The 21,838-nt window shown below is 30.7% G+C and overlaps 3 protein-coding genes and 2 pseudogenes across 5 annotated transcripts in view; 1 reads left to right on the top strand and 4 right to left on the bottom strand.

The window, feature by feature from the left end:
- Positions 1–12,741: 12,741 nt before the first annotated feature.
- On the bottom strand, positions 12,742–14,207 carry LOC115890380. Its single transcript, XM_030910590.1, has 5 exons — positions 13,726–14,207; positions 13,508–13,668; positions 13,209–13,453; positions 12,947–13,140; positions 12,742–12,896 (listed from the first exon to the last, which is right to left on the bottom strand). Exons 1-5 carry the CDS (start codon positions 14,099–14,101, stop codon positions 12,805–12,807), a joined length of 1,068 nt encoding a protein of 355 aa, XP_030766450.1. The 5' UTR covers positions 14,102–14,207; the 3' UTR covers positions 12,742–12,804.
- Positions 14,208–14,278: 71 nt separating this feature from the next.
- On the bottom strand, positions 14,279–15,765 carry LOC115890368 (annotated as a pseudogene).
- LOC115890381 lies at positions 15,749–16,926 on the bottom strand (annotated as a pseudogene).
- A 7-nt stretch (positions 16,927–16,933) lies between these two features.
- The window catches only part of LOC115890378 (equilibrative nucleoside transporter 1-like), a 5,990-nt gene continuing 1,085 nt past the window's right edge, over positions 16,934–21,838 (bottom strand). Inside the window, exons 1-9 of one of the 3 annotated variants that reach the window (XM_030910585.1) lie at positions 19,258–19,651; positions 19,045–19,208; positions 18,901–18,995; positions 18,587–18,637; positions 18,286–18,530; positions 18,025–18,229; positions 17,883–17,968; positions 17,352–17,548; positions 16,934–17,294 (exon numbers count right to left, since the gene is read on the bottom strand). In XM_030910585.1, the coding sequence (XP_030766445.1) occupies positions 17,183–17,294; positions 17,352–17,548; positions 17,883–17,968; positions 18,025–18,229; positions 18,286–18,530; positions 18,587–18,637; positions 18,901–18,995; positions 19,045–19,208; positions 19,258–19,461 (1,359 nt within the window). In that variant the 5' untranslated portion in view covers positions 19,462–19,651 and the 3' untranslated portion in view covers positions 16,934–17,182. Of the gene's footprint in view, positions 17,295–17,351; positions 17,549–17,882; positions 17,969–18,024; positions 18,230–18,285; positions 18,531–18,586; positions 18,638–18,900; positions 18,996–19,044; positions 19,209–19,257; positions 19,652–21,838 lie in introns of those variants that run through there. The other 2 variants (XM_030910586.1, XM_030910587.1) reach the window with 2 other exon arrangements.
- Positions 19,870–21,838, top strand: part of LOC115890377 (N-acetylgalactosaminyltransferase 7) — a 26,371-nt gene continuing 24,402 nt past the window's right edge. Inside the window, exons 1-3 of the mRNA XM_030910582.1 lie at positions 19,870–20,019; positions 20,085–20,290; positions 20,379–20,913. Coding sequence (XP_030766442.1) covers positions 20,138–20,290; positions 20,379–20,913 — 688 coding nt within the window. The 5' untranslated portion in view covers positions 19,870–20,019; positions 20,085–20,137. The remainder of the gene's footprint in view (positions 20,020–20,084; positions 20,291–20,378; positions 20,914–21,838) is intronic.

Genomic DNA, 21,838 nt, shown 5'->3' with positions numbered 1-21,838 from the left:
ATATATATATATATATATATATATATATATATAGAATTTTGCATTTCATTTATTTGTTTATGGTTAACTATCGTTTTCCTATAATTGCTCAATTCCCATATTTTCTTCATTGTGGAAATAATAATATCATTCACGATTCTTTTCCATTGTCTATTTTTATAAGTCTTCTTTTATTTGTTTTTCTTCTTATATGGTGTCATTCTTCTAATACTTTTTTGCTTGTGCAATCCCTTGTATAGAATTTTAGTGTTGGTGAATTCATTTTCATGTAATTTTTCTCAAACCACATGCCATAAATAATTTCAAAATCAGGACCAATTTCCAGCAGTTGCTGGCGCATTCGCCATTTATTCAAATAAATTCTGACTTGTCCACTTCTGTCTGTCTTCTTCCAGCCTCTCTCTGAGTAATAGTCGAGAGCACGGCACCTTCCTTGGGAGACCTGTCGTTTTCTAACTCCTGATAGCCGAGTTCATAGCATGCACAGGTACCCAAGGGAGTCACCACCCTCTGATTTACGAGCTAGGTGTTCTAACGCTAGAGGCTTCGGCCGGATACAACCTGGCACCCAAGCTACGAGACTTCTTCGTGCACGTATCCCGTGACGTCTCGATGGTAGAGGGGGCGGGATATCGGACACATTGAAGATGATGAGGGGGTCCGCCTGTAGGGGGTCCCGGTGGATGTCCGCTCGATGGGTGACGAGGGTGACCCGAGACGGGGCTGCTTAGCTGGGATGGGAACTGACTGGTGAGGCTTAATCGTCGGCCAAGGGTTAAATCTGATGAAGGGGGGCGAACCTATATGCTCTGGAGGATTTTTTCCTATGTGCTTCATGGCAATTTTTTACTAGATATTCGCTAGAGGAGGCTAAGCATAATCTTTGGTTAATTTTCCAGTTCTTATTTACCATATGCTTCTTTATTTTTTCTCTTGCTTTTTTCAATTTATCATATGCCTATTTCATTATTTTTTACTCATGTTTTCTTTGTTATTGGAATATTATCATTCATCACTTATCACTTTTGCAATTGTCTTATTTATTTTTTTTTATTTTTTGGTATCACCTTTTTCAAACTTTTCTTAGACATTTGAACATTTCTATTGCCTCTTATATTTTCTTAATCGTTTTCATGCCATTTTTTTTCAATACATCATTATCTCTCTTTCATTATAAAGTCTTTTTATATGTATATAATTGTCTTAGTTCACTCATTTTCATGCATTTCTTGTTAATTCTACATATCTCTATTCTGTTTTTGTTTCTCTATTATATCTTTATTTTGTGAAATCTTTTTTTCATTTATTATTTCTAAAATCTTATTTACTTGTGTAAGTTTTTTTTTTCTAAAGCTTTTTTATTTCTATTGTTTGTTTATGGGGGGAGTTGTAGTTGTGGAATCATTTTCATGTCTTTCATTTCATCATATCATACAGAGTAAAACGAAATTTTATTTTTGTTAAGTATAATTTATTATTTTTCTTTTGCATTGATTGCATTTCTAAGTCCCCTCTTATATTTGAATTATTGTTTATTTTACTGCTATTTTATTAAGACTTCTAGGTCTTTCTATTGTCTACATTTGAATTGTATAGTTTTGGATTCATTTTCTCATTGATCCTCGTTTCATTTATTTTCTAATTATTTTTAAAATTAAGTTTTTGATTGGGATATTGTACTGCTTTGGAACAAGCATTTTTTGGGACAGCTGCACTTCAATTCAACCACATTCTTCAAGATGCGTTTAGCTTGATAAATGCAACATTCAACAGTGGATGAAGAATAAAATTCATCACTGGAAGAGGAACTAAATAATTTTAGGTAAATTACACTAAAGTGTTTATTAGTAATAAATAGTCTAAAATATTCTTTGTTATAATGAGTCTAAATTAGTCTAAATATATATTTATTTTTATTTTCAGATCGTCAAATTTTTGGAAAACATTCGTTAAAAGCTGCAGCTGATTCTGTTACTTCTATTTTTTCTCCATTGGACACATCTCAAGAAGATTTTTAGAAACACTGAAAATGTTTTAAACGATTTATGAATTTTGTTTTATATAAATTGATATTTACCTTTTTTGAAATTGTAAAAATAAAATTTTGAAATGTTGAATTCTGTAATTTATACTTATACTTTTTCAAAATTTAAGTTAAAAAAATTCTTATATCATCAAGAATATATTTTAGTAGGTTCCAGTTGTATAAAAACACAGAATTCAAGACAATCAAAATCTTAATTTTATTCTTGAACATTTTCTTGGGACTTAATACTGTACAATCAAAAAGTTTCCTGATCGAGCAGGCTTTGACCATCGATAATAATCTTTTCCCATGAAGAAATTACATTAAAAATAATATAAATTTTTATACTCCGAAGAATATTATTTTTGATTCAATAATTAGAGTACCATTTATAATTATGTTGGATGTCGATACCGTATGATCGAAAAAAACGGCGTCAGCGATGGCTATGAAGTGAAGATCGTTGTCATTTTATATGTATATGGAAAATGTCATCGATTGTCATTTCCCAGCCAACTGGACGCCGTTTTTTTTCGACCACACGGTATTTATTAAATGTAATGTTTTAGTTAAGTTGTAATATACTTGATCGAAAAAAAACGGCGTCAGCGATGGCTATGAAGTGAAGATCGCTGTCATTTTATATGCATATGGGAAATGTCATCGATTGTCATTTCCTAGCCAACTGAACGCCGTTTTTTTCTCGATCATACGGTATTTATTAAATGTAATGTTTTAGTTAAGTTGTAATATAATAGATCGAAAAAAAAAACGGCGTCAGCGATGGCTATGAAGTGAATATCGCTGTCATTTTATATGTATATGGGAAATGTCATCGATTGTCATTTCCCAGCCAACTTGACGCCGTTTTTTTTTTCGATTATACGGTATTTATTAAATGTAATGTTTTAGTTAAGTTGTAATATAATAGATCGAAAAAAAAAACGGCGTCAGCGATGGCTATGAAGTGAAGATCGCTATCATTTTATATGCATATGGGAAATGTCATCGATTATCATTTCCCAGCCAACTGGACGCCGTTTTTTTCGATCATACGGTATTTATTAAATGTAATGTTTTAGTTAAGTTGTAATATAATAGATCGAAAAAACACGGCGTCAGCAATGGCTATGAAGTGAAGATCGCTGTCATTTTATATGTATATGGGAAATGTCATCGATTATCATTTCCCAGCCAACTGGACGCCGTTTTTTTTTCGACCACACGGTATTTATTAAATGTAATGTTTTAGTTAAGTTGTAATATAATAGATCGAAAAAAAAAACGGCGTCAGCGATGGCTATGAAGTGAAGATCGCTATCATTTTATATGCATATGGGAAATGTCATCGATTATCATTTCCCAGCCAACTGGACGCCGTTTTTTTTCGATCATACGGTATTTATTAAATGTAATGTTTTAGTTAAGTTGTAATATAATAGATCGAAAAAACACGGCGTCAGCAATGGCTATGAAGTGAAGATCGCTGTCATTTTATATGTATATGGGAAATGTCATCGATTATCATTTCCCAGCCAACTGGACGCCGTTTTTTTTTCGATCATACGGTATTTATTAAATGTAATGTTTTAGTTAAGTTGTAATATAATAGATCGAAAAAAAAAACGGCGTCGGCGAAGGCAATGAAATGAAGATCTGTCATTTTCTATGGAGAGATATGTAAAGTTATATGGGGAATGTCGTCATGTTCATTTCCAAGCCTGGACGCCGTTTTTTTTTCGATAATACAAATATATTTTTTTTATGTAGAAATCCATATAGTATAAGCAGAAATAATATAAAATGTATGTTTAGAAGGAATATAAATGTATTTTTTGTCTTTTTGCTAAACTTTTTTACGTGTATTTTACGCCATAACCATCCCTGATCAAAACGTTTTATGATCAGAGGAGTAATTATGGGGTATAATACTACAAAAAAACAATACGTATGGAAAATAGCGCTATCTTTATACAGTATATGATCGAAAAAAAAATGGCATCCAGTTGGCTGGGAAATGACGATCGATGACATTTAAATTTACATATAAAATGACAGCGTTCTTCATTTTATAGCCATCGCTGACGCCGTTTTTTTTTCTGGATCGTACGGTATTTTAACGATCAAAATCAATGCCCACTTGACCATAAAACAGTTCTTTTATACTGTATATTAGTTTAACAAATTAGTGTAATCTGCATCCAGAATAAATTTATTTCTATTTAGATTTAGGTGTGTCTTTGTCAAATATTATGAATTAATAAAACTATTAAGATTAATTGTTGTTTTATTTCACAATTACTTACATTTACTCACTCCAAGGGATACAGTTCATTTCCTAGCTCTTATATTCTCCTGATAGTAATCGGTATTTTGTTGAAAATGAAAATTTTCAGTACAAGTTTTGTTACAAGCTCGAATATCTTTGATTTGTATCAGGAGTACACAAGAGCGAGAAGATAAATGGCTATCCCTTAAATAAAGATCAAGCTAGTAAAAACTACCTCTTCGCAATTATGTGTTCCTAATAGAAATCTGGGATTTTAGGCAAAGACTAAAAAATTAAGAATTGGTATCAGGAGTACATAAAGAGAAAGGAGGTAAAAATAAATTAAATAAATATTTGGCTGCTCCTGGTATTGAAAAATACCTCCTCGCACTCATATTTTCCTGATACAAATTCAAAATTTCCCTGCTTTTGACAAAACCGACCAAAAATAATTTCGACCTGGCAAAAATTGCAGTACCCGACCAACGAGTTAGAATGAGTTAGATTTTTTCGAAAAACGGCCATAACTTCTAAACTATAAGAGATATCGAGGAACGGAAGACGGCATTCGATTGGCCTTACAACCCTCTATAAGGGTGCAAATTTGGGGCGCGATCGGAGACAAAAAAAAATTTTGAGGGAAAATGAAGGAAGGTTTTTACCTTACCTCATTTTTCGCCAAACAAATTTTTGGTCTCCGATCGCGCTCTCGTTTTGCGCCCTTATAGAGGGTTGAAATGCCTATCAAATGCCGAGTTCCGTTCCTCTCTAACCCTTATAGTTTCCGAGATATTAAGGGTTGAAGTTTGGAAACGAGGTCGAAGTGCTAGAGATAGCAGAAATATCGTTGATCGATGCTTTATTTACATGTGGTACTAAATTTAATCCTTACCTCTTCGCCCTTATGTGTTCCTGATAAAAATCGGCGATTTTTGACCCGGTTGAAAAATTTTCGTGCGGCCTTTGACAAAAATTGAATTTTCTCGGATATGTATCAGGAGTACATAAGAGCGAAAAGATAAATATTGGTACTCAGTTTACTCCACACCTGTTCACACTTATGTGCTCCTGATAGAAACCAGTGTTTTTGGACAAGGATTAAACATTTTCGTTCGATTTTTGTTAAAAGCTGAATTTTCTGGGACTTGTATCAGGAGTGCATAAGAGCGAGGAGGTAATCGTAGGTATTATACTTTTATATGAAATGCTGTCTATTCCAGGGGAACGACTTGTTAAGTTGTTTAGTATGAAAATTATTGAAAATATATTATTTTTGTGATAATTAAATGACTTTTTCTTTTTGTTCGGGATTAGACAGTATTTCTAATAGGTATATTTTGGTTCAATTGAAACTTAACTCATTTGTTTTTAATTATTATTTATTACATATTATTTTATTAAAAAGAGTAATATAAAAAGTATATTAAAATCCAAGGTGTTGATGTACTTGCTGATGTCTTTGTTGAGGCAAATAAATCTTCTGGCCACCCTTCTGGTCCTGTAAAAAAATATAAAGAAATAATTAATTATTTGTACTTATTGCACTAACTACTTATGTATTTATTGCACTAACAAGCCTTGATTAAAAAATTCTACATGTTTAAATAATTAGAGAAGTGATGATAGTAAAGTGAGGTATATAAAAAATAATATATAATATATACAAAAATCTTCGTAACATAGAGAACTCTTTTTGATAAAGCTACAAGAAAAAAATATGGTTAAGTTAGCTGTATTTGTAATTAACAAATATTTTAATTACAATATTAAAAAAGTATGAAAAACTAAATTCAAAAAATTTCAGACTTACTATACAGGCAACTCATTATACACGGTAAGTGTATTTTTAGTTGCCTATTCAATAAATAACTTGCGCGCCACAACATTTTATTTGAAATGAATCATTTATATCTATATATTTTACAAAATACAATGTTATTACGTCTTTATTAAACATATTTCATTTAGAGAATACATCTTTTTGTATAATTTACCTAAAATTATTAAGCTTCCTCCTGTGCAACTGTCCCAAAAAATCCATGTTCCAAAGCAGTACAATACCCCATTGAAAAACCCAATTTTAAAAGAAATTAAAAGAATATTAAATAGAAAATGAATCCAGAACTAAACAATCCCATTAGGCATCAATAGCAACATAATCAAAGATTTGGAAGTCTTGAATGTGAATAAAAATAAGCCATTATTCTGTACAGGCAATAGAAATGTGGAAATACTATGTCTTAGAAAAATCAGACATAGAAAAGGATACAAAGTCTGAAACATACAAAATAACACAAATAAGACAACAAATAGAAGAGTTTATAGAATATATGAAAGGTGATATTTCCAATAATAAAGAAAATATGACAGACAAATAATGAAATAGAAATATTGTGAATGAAAAAATGGCATAAAATGATTGATATACAGGCAATAGAATCGATGAAATATGTCTTAGAAAAGTCTTACAAGAATGACAAAAACAATATAAAAATATATAAAACAATCATTGGGTTAGTTTGTAGAATTGATGAATGGAATGGAATAATAAAGAAAATATGGCAGACAAAAGAGAAAAGAGTGGAATAGAGGTAGGGCAAAAGAAAGATAAAGAAAAGTTTTAGGTGATATGAAAACAAATAGAGGTACGTGGGCTATAAGAACAGGAGAATTGACAAAAAGTAATGCTTAGCCACCTCTAAGGAATATCTAGTCAAAATATGACTGAAGCACATAAAGAAAAATCCTCCAGAGCAGCTAAGTTCGCCCCCCTCAATCAGATTTAACCCTTGGCCGACGATTAAGCATCACCAGTCAGTTCCCATCCCAGCTAAGCAGCCTCGTCTCAGGTCACCCTCGTCACCCATCGAGCGGACATCCACCGGGACCCCCTACAGGCGGACCCCCCTCATCATCTTCAATGTGTCCGATATCCCGCCCCCTCTAATGTCGAGACGTCACGGGATACGTGCACGAAGAAGTCTCGTAGCTTGGGTGCCAGGTCGTATCCGGCCGAAGCCTCTAGCGTTAGAACACCTAGCTCGTAAAACCAGAGGGTGGTGACTCCTTTGGGTACCTATGCATGCTACATAGGTCATCGATGCCCGAACATCAGGGTTAGGGGGTGACCTGGCCCTCCTCTTAGGGGAGGCTAGCTATGATGCTCTGGAGTCGATATTACTCAGGAAAATTTATTAGGAAAAATACTAGAAAGCCTAGAAGTGAAAGTCCTGTTTTTTTAATAAATGGCGAATGCGCCAGGAATTGTTTGTAGTAAATTCTACACAAGACAAAAATTATTAGAAGAATGACACCATCAAAGAAATAATGCAAATAAAAGAATTCCTATTGAAATAACGTTAACGAAATATTTCATAGAATCGAGAAATAATGTTATAATTGAATGAAGAAAATATGGAAGTCAAGCTATTATAGAAAAACGAAAATAAACCATAAACAAAATAAAGTAAAATTCTAAGCAGATAGTACATTTTTCCAAACCAATAGGACCTATAGAAATGCAGCAGAGGGAATATTTTATAGAATTCATAAATGATGATATAATTACCCACAAACACAAATAAATGGGAGTCAAGCTATTATTGGGAAATAAAAGTAAATAAAAAACAACATGAAGTAAAATTCTAAGTAGATAGTATTCTATCAAAAAGTAGCCAAAAGATAAAAATTGGCCTAAATTGAAAATAAGACGGCCTGAATTTGTCTATCATAACAAGGAACCATAAAAATGTAACTCACTGACACACTGGATTTTTTTGTTACATAATCAAATTTAAAAATGATGAAATCGACTGATGAATTTTAAAAACCAGTAAAAATATAGTTACTCAAAAGAAATTAAATTTTAGATATACTTATAAGTTATGATGCCATTGTTGGTAAAATTCATCAAAAAGATAAATGTACTGCCCTGGAATTGGATCTTCTTGTATCAAATGTTGTAGAAAATCTGTAATAAAAGAAATAAATATTATATTTCATTATAATTTATATCAACCTATTTTACAAAATGCAAGGTGTTTATTAAATATATTTAATTAAAAAAATATTATAGTACTACTATAGTGTTACTTAGTAGTTACTTAGTAACTTACCTAAAATTGTTTAGTTCCTCTTCAATGATGAATTTCTTCATCCTTATTCCACTGTTGAATATTCAATTTAATCTTTCTAATGGCATCTTGAAGAGGGTGGTTGAATTGAACTACAGTTGTCCCAAAAATTCTTGTTCCAAAGCAGTACAATATCCCATTCAAAAACTCAATTTTAAAAAGAATTAGAAACGGAATGAAAAAAAAACAATTCAAAAATTAACTGAAAACTATACAACTCCATGTAAGCATCAATAGAAACGAAATCAAAGACTTGAAAGTCTTAGAAAATAGAGTAAAATAAATAATAATAAACATAAAAGATATTTAGAGAATATAGAAGAAAAATAATAAGGAGAAAACCCATTAGGCTTGTTTGATTGCATCATATCTCCTGAAGAAAAGTGAAAATTGGTGAAATGTGTCTTACGGTCCCAAGATCCTAAGATTGTTTGACTGCCAGAATTTGCTAGTTCATTTAGCGTTATCCAGGGTGCACCACGAGGAGGCGAACTAGCTTTGCACCCCTCCAGAATGAAGACAATATGAAAGAAAAATAACTAGACAAACAATGAAATAGAGATATGATGCAATGAAAAAACTGGCATGAAAATAAAAACATAATTCTATACAGGTCATAGAAGTGACGAATTATGTCTTTAGAAGAGTCTCAGAAGAATGACAAAATGTATACAAATATATATAATAAACTTAGAGAAAAACAATCAATGGTAGCGTTTATAGAATTGATGAATGATTCATTCCTGTAACGAAGAATATAAGAAAAAGAAATTGCGCAAGAAAATGATGAATTAAAAAAATTGCATGAAAACGAATAAAAATATTTAATTTAGGCAATACAAATGGTGAAATATAATGTCTTAGAAAATTTTGAGGATGACACAAAAAAATTATACAATTATATAAATAAGATAACCAATAGAAGAGTGATGAATAATGATATTTCAATAAGGAAGAAAAATATGAGTGAAAAATAATTAATGATTTGATGAATTGAAAAAAATGGCATGAAATTGAAGAAGGTAAGAAACTAAAAGAAAGATACAAATATACAAAATAAGATCATTGGAAGAGTATATATGGAAATGATGGGTGATATTCCAATAATAAAGAAAAATATGGCAGACAAAAATTGTATAACAGAGGTAGGCCAAAAGCAAGAGAAAAAATAAAGAGGTCAACAAAAACTGGAAAATTGATCAAAGATTATGCTTAGCCACCTCTAGAATATCTAGGATATTTAGTGAAAATTTGACATGAAGCACATAAGGAAAAATCCTCCAGAGCATATAAGTTCGCCCCCTTCATTAGATTTAACCCTTGGCCGACGATTAAGCCTCGCCAGTCAGTTCCCATCCCAGCTAAGCAGCCTCGTCTCGGGTCACCCTCGTCACCCATCGAGCGGACATCCACCAGGACCCCTACAGGCGGACCCCCTCATCATCTCCAATGTGTCCGATATCCTGCCCCCTCTACTGTCGAGACGTCACGGGATACGTGCACGAAGAAGTCTCGTAGCTTGGGTGCCAGGTCGTATCCGGCCGAAGCCTCTAGCGTTAGAACACCTAGCTCGTAAACCAGAGGGTGGTGACTCCCTTGGGTACCTATGCATGCTACATAGGTCATCGATGCCCGAACATCAGGGTTAGGGGGTGACCCGGGTCTCCTCCTCTTAGGGGAGGCCAGCTATGATGCTCTGGATTCGATGTTACTCAGGAAAATTCATTAGAAAAATACTAGAAAACCCAGTAGAAGACAGGGTTTGTGAATAAATGGCGAATGCGCCACGAATAGACTAGGAAATCATTTATTTATTGTAAGATTTTTAAGTGTATTATCTTGTGTTTAAATTATATTTAAACACCGGCCAACAGAGTTCGTAAAATTACAGAAATTCATGTCATATGATGTGAAAAAATGCCTTGAAAATGAATCCATCAAAAGTAAAATTCTATACAAGAAATTACACAAGCCAAAAAATATTAGAAGAATGACACCGACACCATCAAAAAAATAATTCTTATGGAAATAACGCCAATGAAATATTTTATAGAAACGATAAACGATGTTATTACTGCCACAATGAAGAAAAATGGAGTCAAGCTATTATAGAAAAATGAAAATAAACCATAAACAAAGTGAAGTAAAATTCTAAACAGATTGTATATTTTACCAAACAAATAGGACCTACAGAAATGCAGTCAAAGGAATATTTGGTAGAATTCATAAATGATATAATTCCCCACAAACACAAATAAATGGGAGCAAGTAATTATTGGGAAATAAAAGTAAATCAAAAACAACATATGAAGTAAAATCTAGTGTAAAAAAAGTGGCCAAAATCGCAACCAAAGATCGAAAATAGATGGTCTGAGTTCGTCTATGATAATAAGGTACCATAAATTGTAACTCATTGGAAATTTTTTCTTACTTACATTAAAAATATATGTATTTACCATTTACTTGATGCATTGTTGGAGATATTGATCAAAAGGATAAATGTACTGCCCTGGAACTGTATACACCCGTCGATTTCTTGAACAAAATCTATAAAAAAGAAATAAATAATATTACATTTTATGATTTATGCTATAATAATTGTGTTTTGTTTCATATTAATCTGTTTCATTTGGTTTATTCATTCATTCATCATATTAATAATTGCTTTTCGATAATAAAATATATAAACTTACTTTTAACCGGATAATATGAAATCAATCTTGTAAACTGAAGTAATAGCCAAACATCAGAATTATATATAAGGGGTGACCCAGGTCTCTGCTTTTAGGTGGTCTTTATGTCCTGGGTGTGTATTATTAATAACATACCTAAAAAAGAAAATTATAATTAAAGCATCATATTGAAACAATGAACAAATTTGACGAACATATTATATGTATAATATTAAAACTGAACGTTTCTTGAAAAACGTTTCTTTAATTGAAAAATATTATATTATAATTGTGGAGAATGAGGGGCACTTTTAGGTATACTAACACTAACTTATTCGAAAAGACGTAGAAAATACCTCAATTCCTGTACAAACAAACACCTAAAAAATTATCTTTAGGTTTAGGAATAAAAAAAAACCTTTAAACTCTAACAAAAAAAATGGCAGGAAAAATCAAATATTTCTAAATATGAAGCAATATTCTAGGTAATTATACTTTTATTGTATAATAGAGACATCAAGGAATGTATCTATATTTCCATATACTCGATTTTGAAAAAGAAAATTGGAAAAAATGTAAGCTTGTGATGATGTAATTGAAATATTTGAAAGTGAAAAAATCGATAAAAAAACAGGCAAAATATTGGTTACTTACATTTTCAGGAGATTAAACAGGCCTTAAGGAATAGAATAAACACAAATATAGTGTACATAAAATTCAATTTTTTTATCAAAAAATCAGAAAAATTTTAAGACCGACATAACGACTTGTTTTTAACAACGGAAAATGTCGCACGTCAGCGTTGTCATATTGAACACATGTAAAACAGAATGGTAATTTTTTGTTGTGTAAAAATCTAATACAGCGTCTAAAAGAAAATATATTATTTTATTTATTCTACCGAAACAAAGTTTGTATTATATGTTTGTTAGATTTATCTTGATTTTGGACCGGTTCAATTTTTTTTAGACCTACAAAAATAATTGATTTAGATTAGTTTCAGGATTTCGCTAATAGCTTGGCAACCTTGGAAACAGTTTAGTACAAAATTTTCTCACTTTTTCCACAATGGCGCCACCAGCATTCTTCTTCTTTTTCGTTTTTCAGGCATTAAAAGAACGGAACCACAGAATAAAAAGCTTTTTTAATTATGGTTCGAAACATGGGTAGCCACAGATTTGATATAGAATTATGCTCAAATTATAATCTGTGGATAATTATTAAACAAAAACAACATTATAAAGAAACAAGAACAGCAAAAGTTTAAAAATAATAAATAATATTAAAAATTGGACAGAGAACTGGAGAACGTGTATGTGTTTTGTGTGGAGAACACTAATCAAAGTACAGTAAAAAATGTATCAATTAATTTTTAAGAAACAAAAATGACAATTTTTAATTCTAATGTAAATTATAAATAAATGGATACTTACAACTCCAATTACAATCATAATACCTTAACTTCAGAATCTCCATTAAACCCTAAGATTAAAGCATAATGTTTCTGTAATTTTTGATCTCAAGGTAAATCTGAAAAATAGATTATGGTGTTTTATTTATTTAAAATTTCCTATCACAAAGTAATGTAACGATATTTTCTCCATATATCGAGTAAATTTATTGACAATACAATACATTGAATAAAAAAGAATAAATGTATATAATTAAAAAGGTATATAATTTAAAAATTGACATCTTAAAAACCTAACAGTAAGAATTTATGTAAGATATGGATAGATTTGTTGCATTTTTTGATGGAAGACTTACAGGTCTCCAATACCACCAATTGTATAATACTAAAAAATACATATTAAATCAAAATACTAAGTTACAAAGCAAAACTTACAGATATAGGTTGGCTTTAAAACAACAGATATCGGTTTACAGGTATTTTTGCATTCTTTGGATGGTTTTAGATTGATAGTTCTTTCTCCTGAACCCTGTATAATGAACACATAACTACATTCAGTGTTTGGCAGGTTATATGGTTCCGATTCTGGACTGTCTACTATTAAAAATCTTTCAACTGCTTGTCCAGACCTAAAAGAATGTTAGGAACCCTGTATATTATCAGTTTACAGTAAAAACTAAAAAAGATTAAAGTGTACCTTTCAGGAAGGAAATATGGCTTAGGAAATAATTTCCTTATAATTCTAGCGGCAGTCATTTTGTTAATTCTCCATTGGATATGAATGTTGGAAGACAAATCATGTTCATCAGTATCAAATAAAGATTTAAGATCTTTTACATTTTTATTTGATGTTTTCAGTCTTCTTGAATCAGAATTCAGTTCATTTGTAAAGTTACTATAAAGAATTTGAAGGTCCTTCCAGGATACAGCATTTTGTTTGCCCTAAAAATCATTAAAATACATAATTCAATATCAAAGTTGGTTAATTCAATAAACCTTTGCTATGAAAGGGGTCCCTTCCCCAATTTTAGTAAAACTATTCAGCTCTTCCAAACCTGTTAGATCAATAACCGAGTGAACATTTTCACAAGGCCAGCATTCCATATCATTAACATAAAAATATGGATTTTCAACCAAGCAACTTTCATCATACAAATCTACAATAAAAATCGGCATATTCGATATATTATGTTATACTTTACAATCACTATTACCTGTTAATGAAGGAAATAGCTTAATAAATGGCACAGATAATGTTCGAACAACTTTTAAAGCCGGATAAGTAAGGCCTTGCACATTTCTTAAAACTATACTGGAAGTTGGGGTGTGCACATGTAATAAAACATATAAAGAAAGACTAAAACACACAATTAATACTGTACAACATTTAAGAACGTTTCTTCGTAATTTTTGAGCAAGTTTCATAAGTTTGTTGCTTAATTTTGAGCCTTGTTCTTTCCTTGCAAATTCGTCAAAAGATTCTTTTAAAATATTGGTTACTTGTTCGTCATTTACACCCAGTTCTCTGGCTTTTTTCTTTATATTCTTCACATCTTGTTTGAATTGTTTTAAAAGGGATTCTTTTGACATGTTTATTTAAAATACATTTTCTTAAAAATAAGTTTATAACCTGAAATCAGAGAATGAAATTCAGGAAATCATAGAGATTAGGCAACTCAAAAAACATGAATTGACTAATTTTGAAAATATATAATTTGAGAAACATTTTCATTTAAAATTAGTAATATATAGATAATATCTATATATTAGCAATATATTATATTAAATTACCTAAAATATAATACGTAAAGTGAAGAATCTTTTACAACAATATAAATATACAGGTAGCATAAATAAATGCACGTAATTACACTGAGTGAGATAAAATATATACATACAATGAAAATAACTAAACAAAACATTCATTTACAAGTCAAAATTATCTATTTTACAACTAAAATTATAGTAATTTCACCATAAACAAGCTTATAATTGAGCCTGCTGCCAGACCTATACCCATAAACACAGTCATCATTGAAGATGTGGCTTCTTTTTCAAAATCATCAACTTTTCTGAAAAGTAAGTAAGTAATAAAGCATTACTAAATAAAGTAAGAACTGGTTTTTTATTACCTTGGTGCCAAAATAGCTGTAAGATTCGCTAAATAGCCGTTACTTAAGGCACACATGAACAAAATTAAGATATATTGGTAGTCCTTATTGAAAACAACAGCCCAATAACGTCCTGGATGGGCATTGCACAGCATCATCAATGGAATAAAAATAAACCTGGATAAACTCAATATAAGGAAAATACTTTATACTTTCGTTTTTTAGCTGAAAAAAATAAAAATTTTTAAAAAATTTTTCACTAACTTTAAAATTTAGGATATGTACTAAATAAAATGCTCTGGAATATAATTCGTAAACAGCCTCATAGATGGCACTAAATAAAAATTGATTCACTTTACCGAAATACTAAACTTCTAGATTATATCCTCACTTTCAAGATTTAAACTAAGTAAAATGCCTTTTCAAGTAATCTCCAATTATCTTGATAGATGGCGCTAAATACAAGGCCGGTTTACTTTACCGAAATACTAAAATTCTAAATGTAATTTTGTTTAAATTCAAATAATTTTCTTAACGCACAAAAAGAAATTGTACTTACTTTTTGGAATCTTCTGGCTATTAGACGGCCTAAATAGTCTCCTATACTGAACAGTAAGTACTCTATAGTAGGTACAAAGTATACATCTAAAATATGTTGTGTTAAAATCATTAAATTGAACCATTTACAGTGAAACTGTACCATTCCACCTATTTCCGTGACCCCAACGTGACCCTTTCCTTCAGAGTCAATAAGTACCGTTACGGCGGGATATACGGAAAGAGTTATGGCAAAAACTGAGAACATTGAGACACCATGAACCCATATTTTTCTTAGAATTCTATGTGAGATTTGTAATACTGTTGATGAGCTAGAAAAGTCCAATATGTTCAGAATCTTATCTTCTACATGATACTAAAAAAAAAACATTAGATCTGATATTTGGCACAGAACTTTTGAATTCACCCTAAAAAATACTGTTTTTATTAAAACTATGTAACATGTAGAATCGCAAATGCGATTGTAATGTTTCCAATTATAAAATAAACTAAAGCACTATGTGTGGAGGACGCTCCAATAGCTAGAGAAATTATTTCAGCTATTGCGGCAAAATTTAAAAAACAATCCCTGTATAATGAACACATAACTACATTCAGTGTTTGGCAGGTTATAATATGGCTCGGATTCCAGACCGTTTACTATTAAAAATCTTTCAATTGCTTGTCTAGACATAAGAGTAGTTTATACTATGTAACCTGTATATTATCAGTTTACTATAAAAACTAAAAAAGAATAAAGTGTACCTTTCAGGAAAAAATATGGCTTAGGAAATAATTTCCTTATAATTCTAGTGGCTTTAATTCTCCATTGGATATGAATGTTGGAAAACAAATCTTATTCATCAGTATCAAATAAAGATTTAAAATCTTTTGCGTTTTTATTTGATGTTTTCAGTCTTCTTAGATCAGAATTCAGTTCATTTGTAAAGTTACTATAAAGAATTTGAAGGTCCTTCCAGGATACTGCATTTTGTTTGCCCTAAAAATCATTAAAATCAAATCCATAATCAAAGTTGGTTAATTCAATAAACCTTTGCTATAAAAGGGGTCCCTTCCCCAATTTTAGTAAAACTATTTAGCTCTTCCAAACCTGTTAGATCGATAACTGAGTGAACATTTTCACAAGGCCAGCATTCCATATCATTAAGGTAAAAATATAGGTTTTCAACCAAGCAACTTTCATCATACAAATCTAGAATAAAAATCGGTGGTATTTTCAGTATATAATGTTGTACTTTACAATCACTTTTACCTGTTAATGAAGGAAATAGCTGGTTTAATAAATGGTATAGATAATCTCCGAATAACTTTTAAAGCTGGATAAGTAAGGCCTTGTACGTTTCTTAAAACTATACTGGAAGTGGGGGTGTGCACATGTAATAAAACATATAAAGAAAGATTAAAACACACAATTAATACTGTACAACATTTAAGAACATTTCTTCGTAATTTATGAGCAAGTTTCGTAATTTTGTTGCTTAATTTTGAGCCTTGTTCGTTCCTTGCAAATTCGTCAAAAGATTCCTTTAAAATATTGGTTAATTGTTCGTCATTTACACCCAGTTCTCTGTCTTTTTTCTTTATATTCTTCACATCTTGTTTGAATTGTTTTAAAAGGGATTCTTTTGACATGTTTACTTAAAATTCATTTTCTTAAAATAAAAATTATAATCCGAAACCCGAAATTCAGGATTCAGGAAATCATAGAGATTAGGCAACTCAAAAAACATGAATAGACAAAAAAATTCAAAATAGCAAAGAAAATATTTAATTTGAAAAATATTTTCCCCATTTAAATTTAGTAATATATTCATATATTAAATTACCTAAATTATGATACGTAAAGTGAAGAATCTTTTACAACGATATAAATATACAGGTACAACATTTAGCATAAATAAACGCACGTAATTACACTGTGAGTGAAATAAAATATATACAATGAAAATAACGAAACAAAATATTCATTTACAAGTCAAAATTATCTATTTTACAACTAAAGTTATAGTAATTTCACCATAAATAAGCTTATAATTGAGCCTGCTGCCAGACCTATACCCATAAACACAGTCATCATTGAGGATGCGACTTCTTTTTCAAAATCATCAACTTTTCTGAAAAGTAAGTAAGTAATAAAGTTTTACTAAAGTAATAACTCGTTTTTTTATTACCTTGGTGCCAAAATAGCTGTAAGATTCGCTAAATAGCCGTTACTTAAGGCACACATGAACAAAATTAAGATGTATTGGTAGTCCTTATCGAAAACAACAGCCCAATAACGTCGTGGATGGGCATTGCACAGCATCATCAATGGAATAAAAATAAATCTGGATAAACTGAGTATAAGGAAAATACTTTCGTTTTTTGGCTGAAAAAAATTAAATTTTTTAAAAAAATTTCACTGACTTTAAAATTTAGGACATGTACTAAATAAAATGCTCTGCAATATAATTCGTAAGCAGCCTCATAGATGGCACTAAATAAAAGTTGATTAATATTGTCGAAATACTGAATTTCTAAATTAATCCTAACTTTCAAGATTTAGACTAAATAAAATGTCTTTTCACGTAACCTCCAATTAAGTTGATAGATGGCGCTAAATACAAGGCGGTTTACTTTACCGAAATACTAAAATTCTAAATGTAATTTGTTTAAATTCAAATAATTTTCTTAACGGACAAAAAGAAATTGTAGAGACTTACTTTTTGGAATCTTCCGGCTATTAGACGGCCTAAATAGTCTCCTATACTGAACAGTAAATATGCTATAGTAGGTACAAAGTATACATCTAAAACATATTGTGTTAAAATCATTGAATTAACCATTTTAAACAGGGAACTGTACCGTTCCACCTATTTCCGTGACCTTTTCCTTCAGAGTCAATAAGTACCGTTACGGCAGGATATACGGAAAGAGTTATGGCAAAAACTGAGAACATTGAGACACCATGAACCCATATTTTTCTTAGAATTATTTTATGTGAGATGTCTAATACTGTAGATGAGCTAGAAAAGTCTGATATGTTCAGTATCTTATCTTCTACATGATACTAAAAAAAAAACAAAAAATTAGATCTGATATTTGGCACAGAACTTTTGAATTTACCTTAAAAAATACTGTTTTTATCAAAACTATGTAACATAGGATCGCAAATGCGATTGTAATGTTTCCAATTATAAAATAAACCAAAGCACTATGTGTGGAGGATGCTCCGATAGCTAGAGAAATTATCTCAGCTATTGCGGCAAAAATTCCACCTAAAGCTTGTCCTCCAATCGTCGCTGTGATATATATCGGAGAAAAATTTCCAACAACCCCAAAAAGACTACCAGACATTATTGCACTACAAACTAACAGATTTATTTTTTATTTACCAACCTTTATAAATAAAAATAATTATACTTACTGTTTAGTAATACCACAGTTAATAATGTTATCAGAAAAAACATGTACTGCCCTGAAATAATTCTGTTTCAAACATGTATGTCTTTATACAGTGTGTTACATGTTACATCGCCAACCTGAACAGATTATAGGAAATCCCATGTAAGTTTTAAAATGAATAAATAAAAACAAACCATTTGCTTAACAGAAAAGTTTATTTCTAAATTTTAAATGAGGAAATCTTATTTTTATGGATTAAGGAAATTTACATGGGATTTCCTATGCTCAGGTCGACGATGCAACACACTGTATATTAACTATCTCTGTGGTACTTACATTCATCTGTATCTATCAAAACAAAGACTAAAGTCTCTATCATAAACAGGAACATAAAAATTAGAGATCCTAGAATCCTTTTATTAAGAGAAACCCTAAAATATATCTATTAAAGTACTAAAAAGAGCTTATTACAGAACTTACCTGTGACTTATAGCTGTATTCAGAATTAAAAATAAAAGATTCGGTATAGCAGAAGCTGCATTAATGTATGATGTGAATTCAGCTTGCAATTGAGTTTTATTCGTAACTTCACTCGCTGTTGTAACATTGGTTCTATGAATATCTCTAAATTTATACATCCAATACTAAAAACCTTACTTCAGTAACAAAAAAAGTTAAAAAAAGTCAACCTACATCGTTTGCAGTGATATAGAAGTTCCATGGTAAAATTGTTACGATTCCTAAAAGATAAAATATAAAGTAAACTGTGTAAAACTTGTCTTTCGGTTCCAAAGGCTTATATAAAGGTATGTTGTCTCCTAGAGCTAAACTTTCAGGGTTCTCGTTATCTGAATCATCTTCTTGTAACAAAGGAACCGTGTTGATCGAAGAAGCCATGTTTTGGCCGTTATCTTACGAGAAATATCACGAAACTGAATGCGTTACTCTAAGGATATCATGTTTTATTCTTGTGTTTAGAAATTTTAAATAGGGTATGTCACAATAGTAAACATAATTAGCAAGAAAAATTGGATTTCTTCAAGGTTCCATATCCACTTGTTTTAAAAATCAGCTGATTGTCAAAGTCAAAAAACCACAGATTATTAGTATGCAGTTCTTGACACATCATAAAATTTCAAATTCAAAAACTTTTTTAAAAGATATTTATTACTTAAATTATATAGTTATTTAACTACAGAATTTTGCCTTTTTTAGTATTATCTGGGTTGATAAAATGTAGTTTAAAACAGAGTTAAAATATTCATAATTTTTCTTGTATATTTGGCATTTAACTTTGAATGTCAAAATCATATTTTGATGTCATCAGGACCGGGTTTGTTTACGTGTGCAGTGCAAGAACATCTTTAACATAAATTTATTTAAAAAACAGACTTATTTTTATAATATATTTATAATATAAAGCATTTCCAATTTACGGTAATTTTGGATCATTGGGTAATACCTCACCAGTCATAATAATTATAATTAAATTAAAAATAGACGTTTTGTTATTCTTTTAGGTGTTTCCAGGTCCCAAATTCTTATTAAGGAATGAAAATTTGAGGCAAAAAAGATGTCTTTTGTTATATATTTAAGCCGAAGACTGCGTACAGTTAGGCTAATAGCTTTTTTCATCCTTCTAGTGTTTATAATTTACTTATTAGCAAGCTATGATAAAGATTCTAGTAGTAGTTTTAATTCCCCATTATCAGCACAACTTAGACAAGTAAGTAACTTATATTTTAGTATTTTTGAAGTTTTACGTATCTACAAAACTCTGTTTTGGTTTGTAATAAGAAAGATGTTTTATGTAGGATAAGAAAGACAGAGAGGTACCTAAGCTGGTCTCAGGGCTGGGTAATTTCGAACCAGCTGAAATAGAGGACAGGGATGGTCCTGGAGAGAAAGGACAGCCCCATCATTTGAGGCAGGATCAGCAAAACGATGCTGACCAATCAGAATCAGACTATGGAATGAATGTTGCATGTTCAGATGAAATATCCTTAGACAGAACAATTTTAGACACTAGATTAGAAGAGTGTAAACACTGGAAGTATCCAACCAATTTACCAACGACCAGTGTGATAATAGTGTTTCATAATGAAGGTTGGTCAGTTTTGCTGAGGACAGTACACAGTGTTCTGAACCGCACACCGAGTTATATACTGAAGGAAATCTTGCTGGTGGATGATTTTTCTGACAAAGAAAATCTGAAGTACGATTTGGAGAAGTATATTGATCAGTTTGACGGTAAGGTGAGGCTGATCAGGAACGCTCAGAGGGAGGGGTTGATCAGGACTAGATCAAGGGGGGCTGTGGAGGCTAAAGGAGAAGTTATAGTATTTTTAGGTAAGAGTTTTATTTTTATTTATTTGTTTAAAATATTTAGCAATATTTTCAGGGGTTTAGATCTTGATAATTGAAGTATATTTTCTGGTTTTTGTTTTTCAAATAACTCCAAAATAAAGAGAGTTATTTAAATTTAATAATTTTATTCATTTTTTTACGCTTTGAGCGTGTCTGGTTTATGTTTAATTTTCCAATTTTTTGTGGCTTTAAAAAGTTTTATTATAAAATCATCATTACCATCATTTCTTTTTTGCTTATCATTTATCATCATCAAGATTTTTTGTTTAAATTTTGAGAAACCCTGGATCATTGCTTGTTTTTTCAAATAATTGAGAAAAATTCCAAATTTTTAATTTTTTTCGCGAAAAAACACTCATATATAGACGTGTTTCAGGGGTCTCTAAAAATATTCGCGTTTATTTGAGATTCACCGTGTATATTCTTCTACTGTTTCCCGTGTTCTGTTATTAACTGTATACAGGGTGTTCCTTAATGACATGCTAATATTTAAGGGGGTGATTTTTTGACCTACTCTAAGAGAAAAACTGCATATGCATGTATGTCCTAAACATCTTAATTTCTGAGATACAGTGTGGTAAAGTTTTCTAAAAAAAACTCTTTTTTATAATAACTCTGAACTTATTATAGATATCTTTGTCAATCTTGATACAGGTTTTTTTTGCATGAAAATACCTTTTTTGGTGTACAAAGAATTTTACTTATTTCAACCAGTGTCGTCCATACGGGTTTTACGTTGAATATTTTTGGAGAAAAAAGTGGTACACCACTGAACTCTCTTAACATAAAAATTATCTTCAAAATCTCCATTCATTTAAATTAGGAAAGACTCACCCTGTATACTCTTCTACTATTTCCAGTGTTGTGTTATTAAATCTCTATAAACCATAGAATTCTGTTCTTCACA

The sequence above is a fragment of the Sitophilus oryzae genome, unplaced genomic scaffold, assembly GCF_002938485.1.
Source record: "Sitophilus oryzae breed Bouriz unplaced genomic scaffold, Soryzae_2.0 scaffold_863_pilon_pilon, whole genome shotgun sequence".
NCBI classification, from domain to species: Eukaryota; Metazoa; Arthropoda; class Insecta; order Coleoptera; family Curculionidae; genus Sitophilus; species Sitophilus oryzae.
This window is presented reverse-complemented; position numbering and strand designations above follow the sequence as displayed.

Excerpts from the sequence above, each read along its gene's own strand:
- LOC115890380 (XM_030910590.1), bottom strand. The coding sequence starts at position 14,101 with ATGTCAAAAGAATCCCTTTTAAAACAATTCAAACAAGATGTGAAGAAT. Across the intron at positions 13,454-13,507 it reads GGACCCCTTTCATAGCAAAG|GGCAAACAAAATGCTGTATC; the intron begins GTTTATTGAATT and ends AATGATTTTTAG. Across the intron at positions 12,897-12,946 it reads TTTAAAGCCAACCTATATCT|TATTATACAATTGGTGGTAT; the intron begins GTAAGTTTTGCT and ends TGTATTTTTTAG.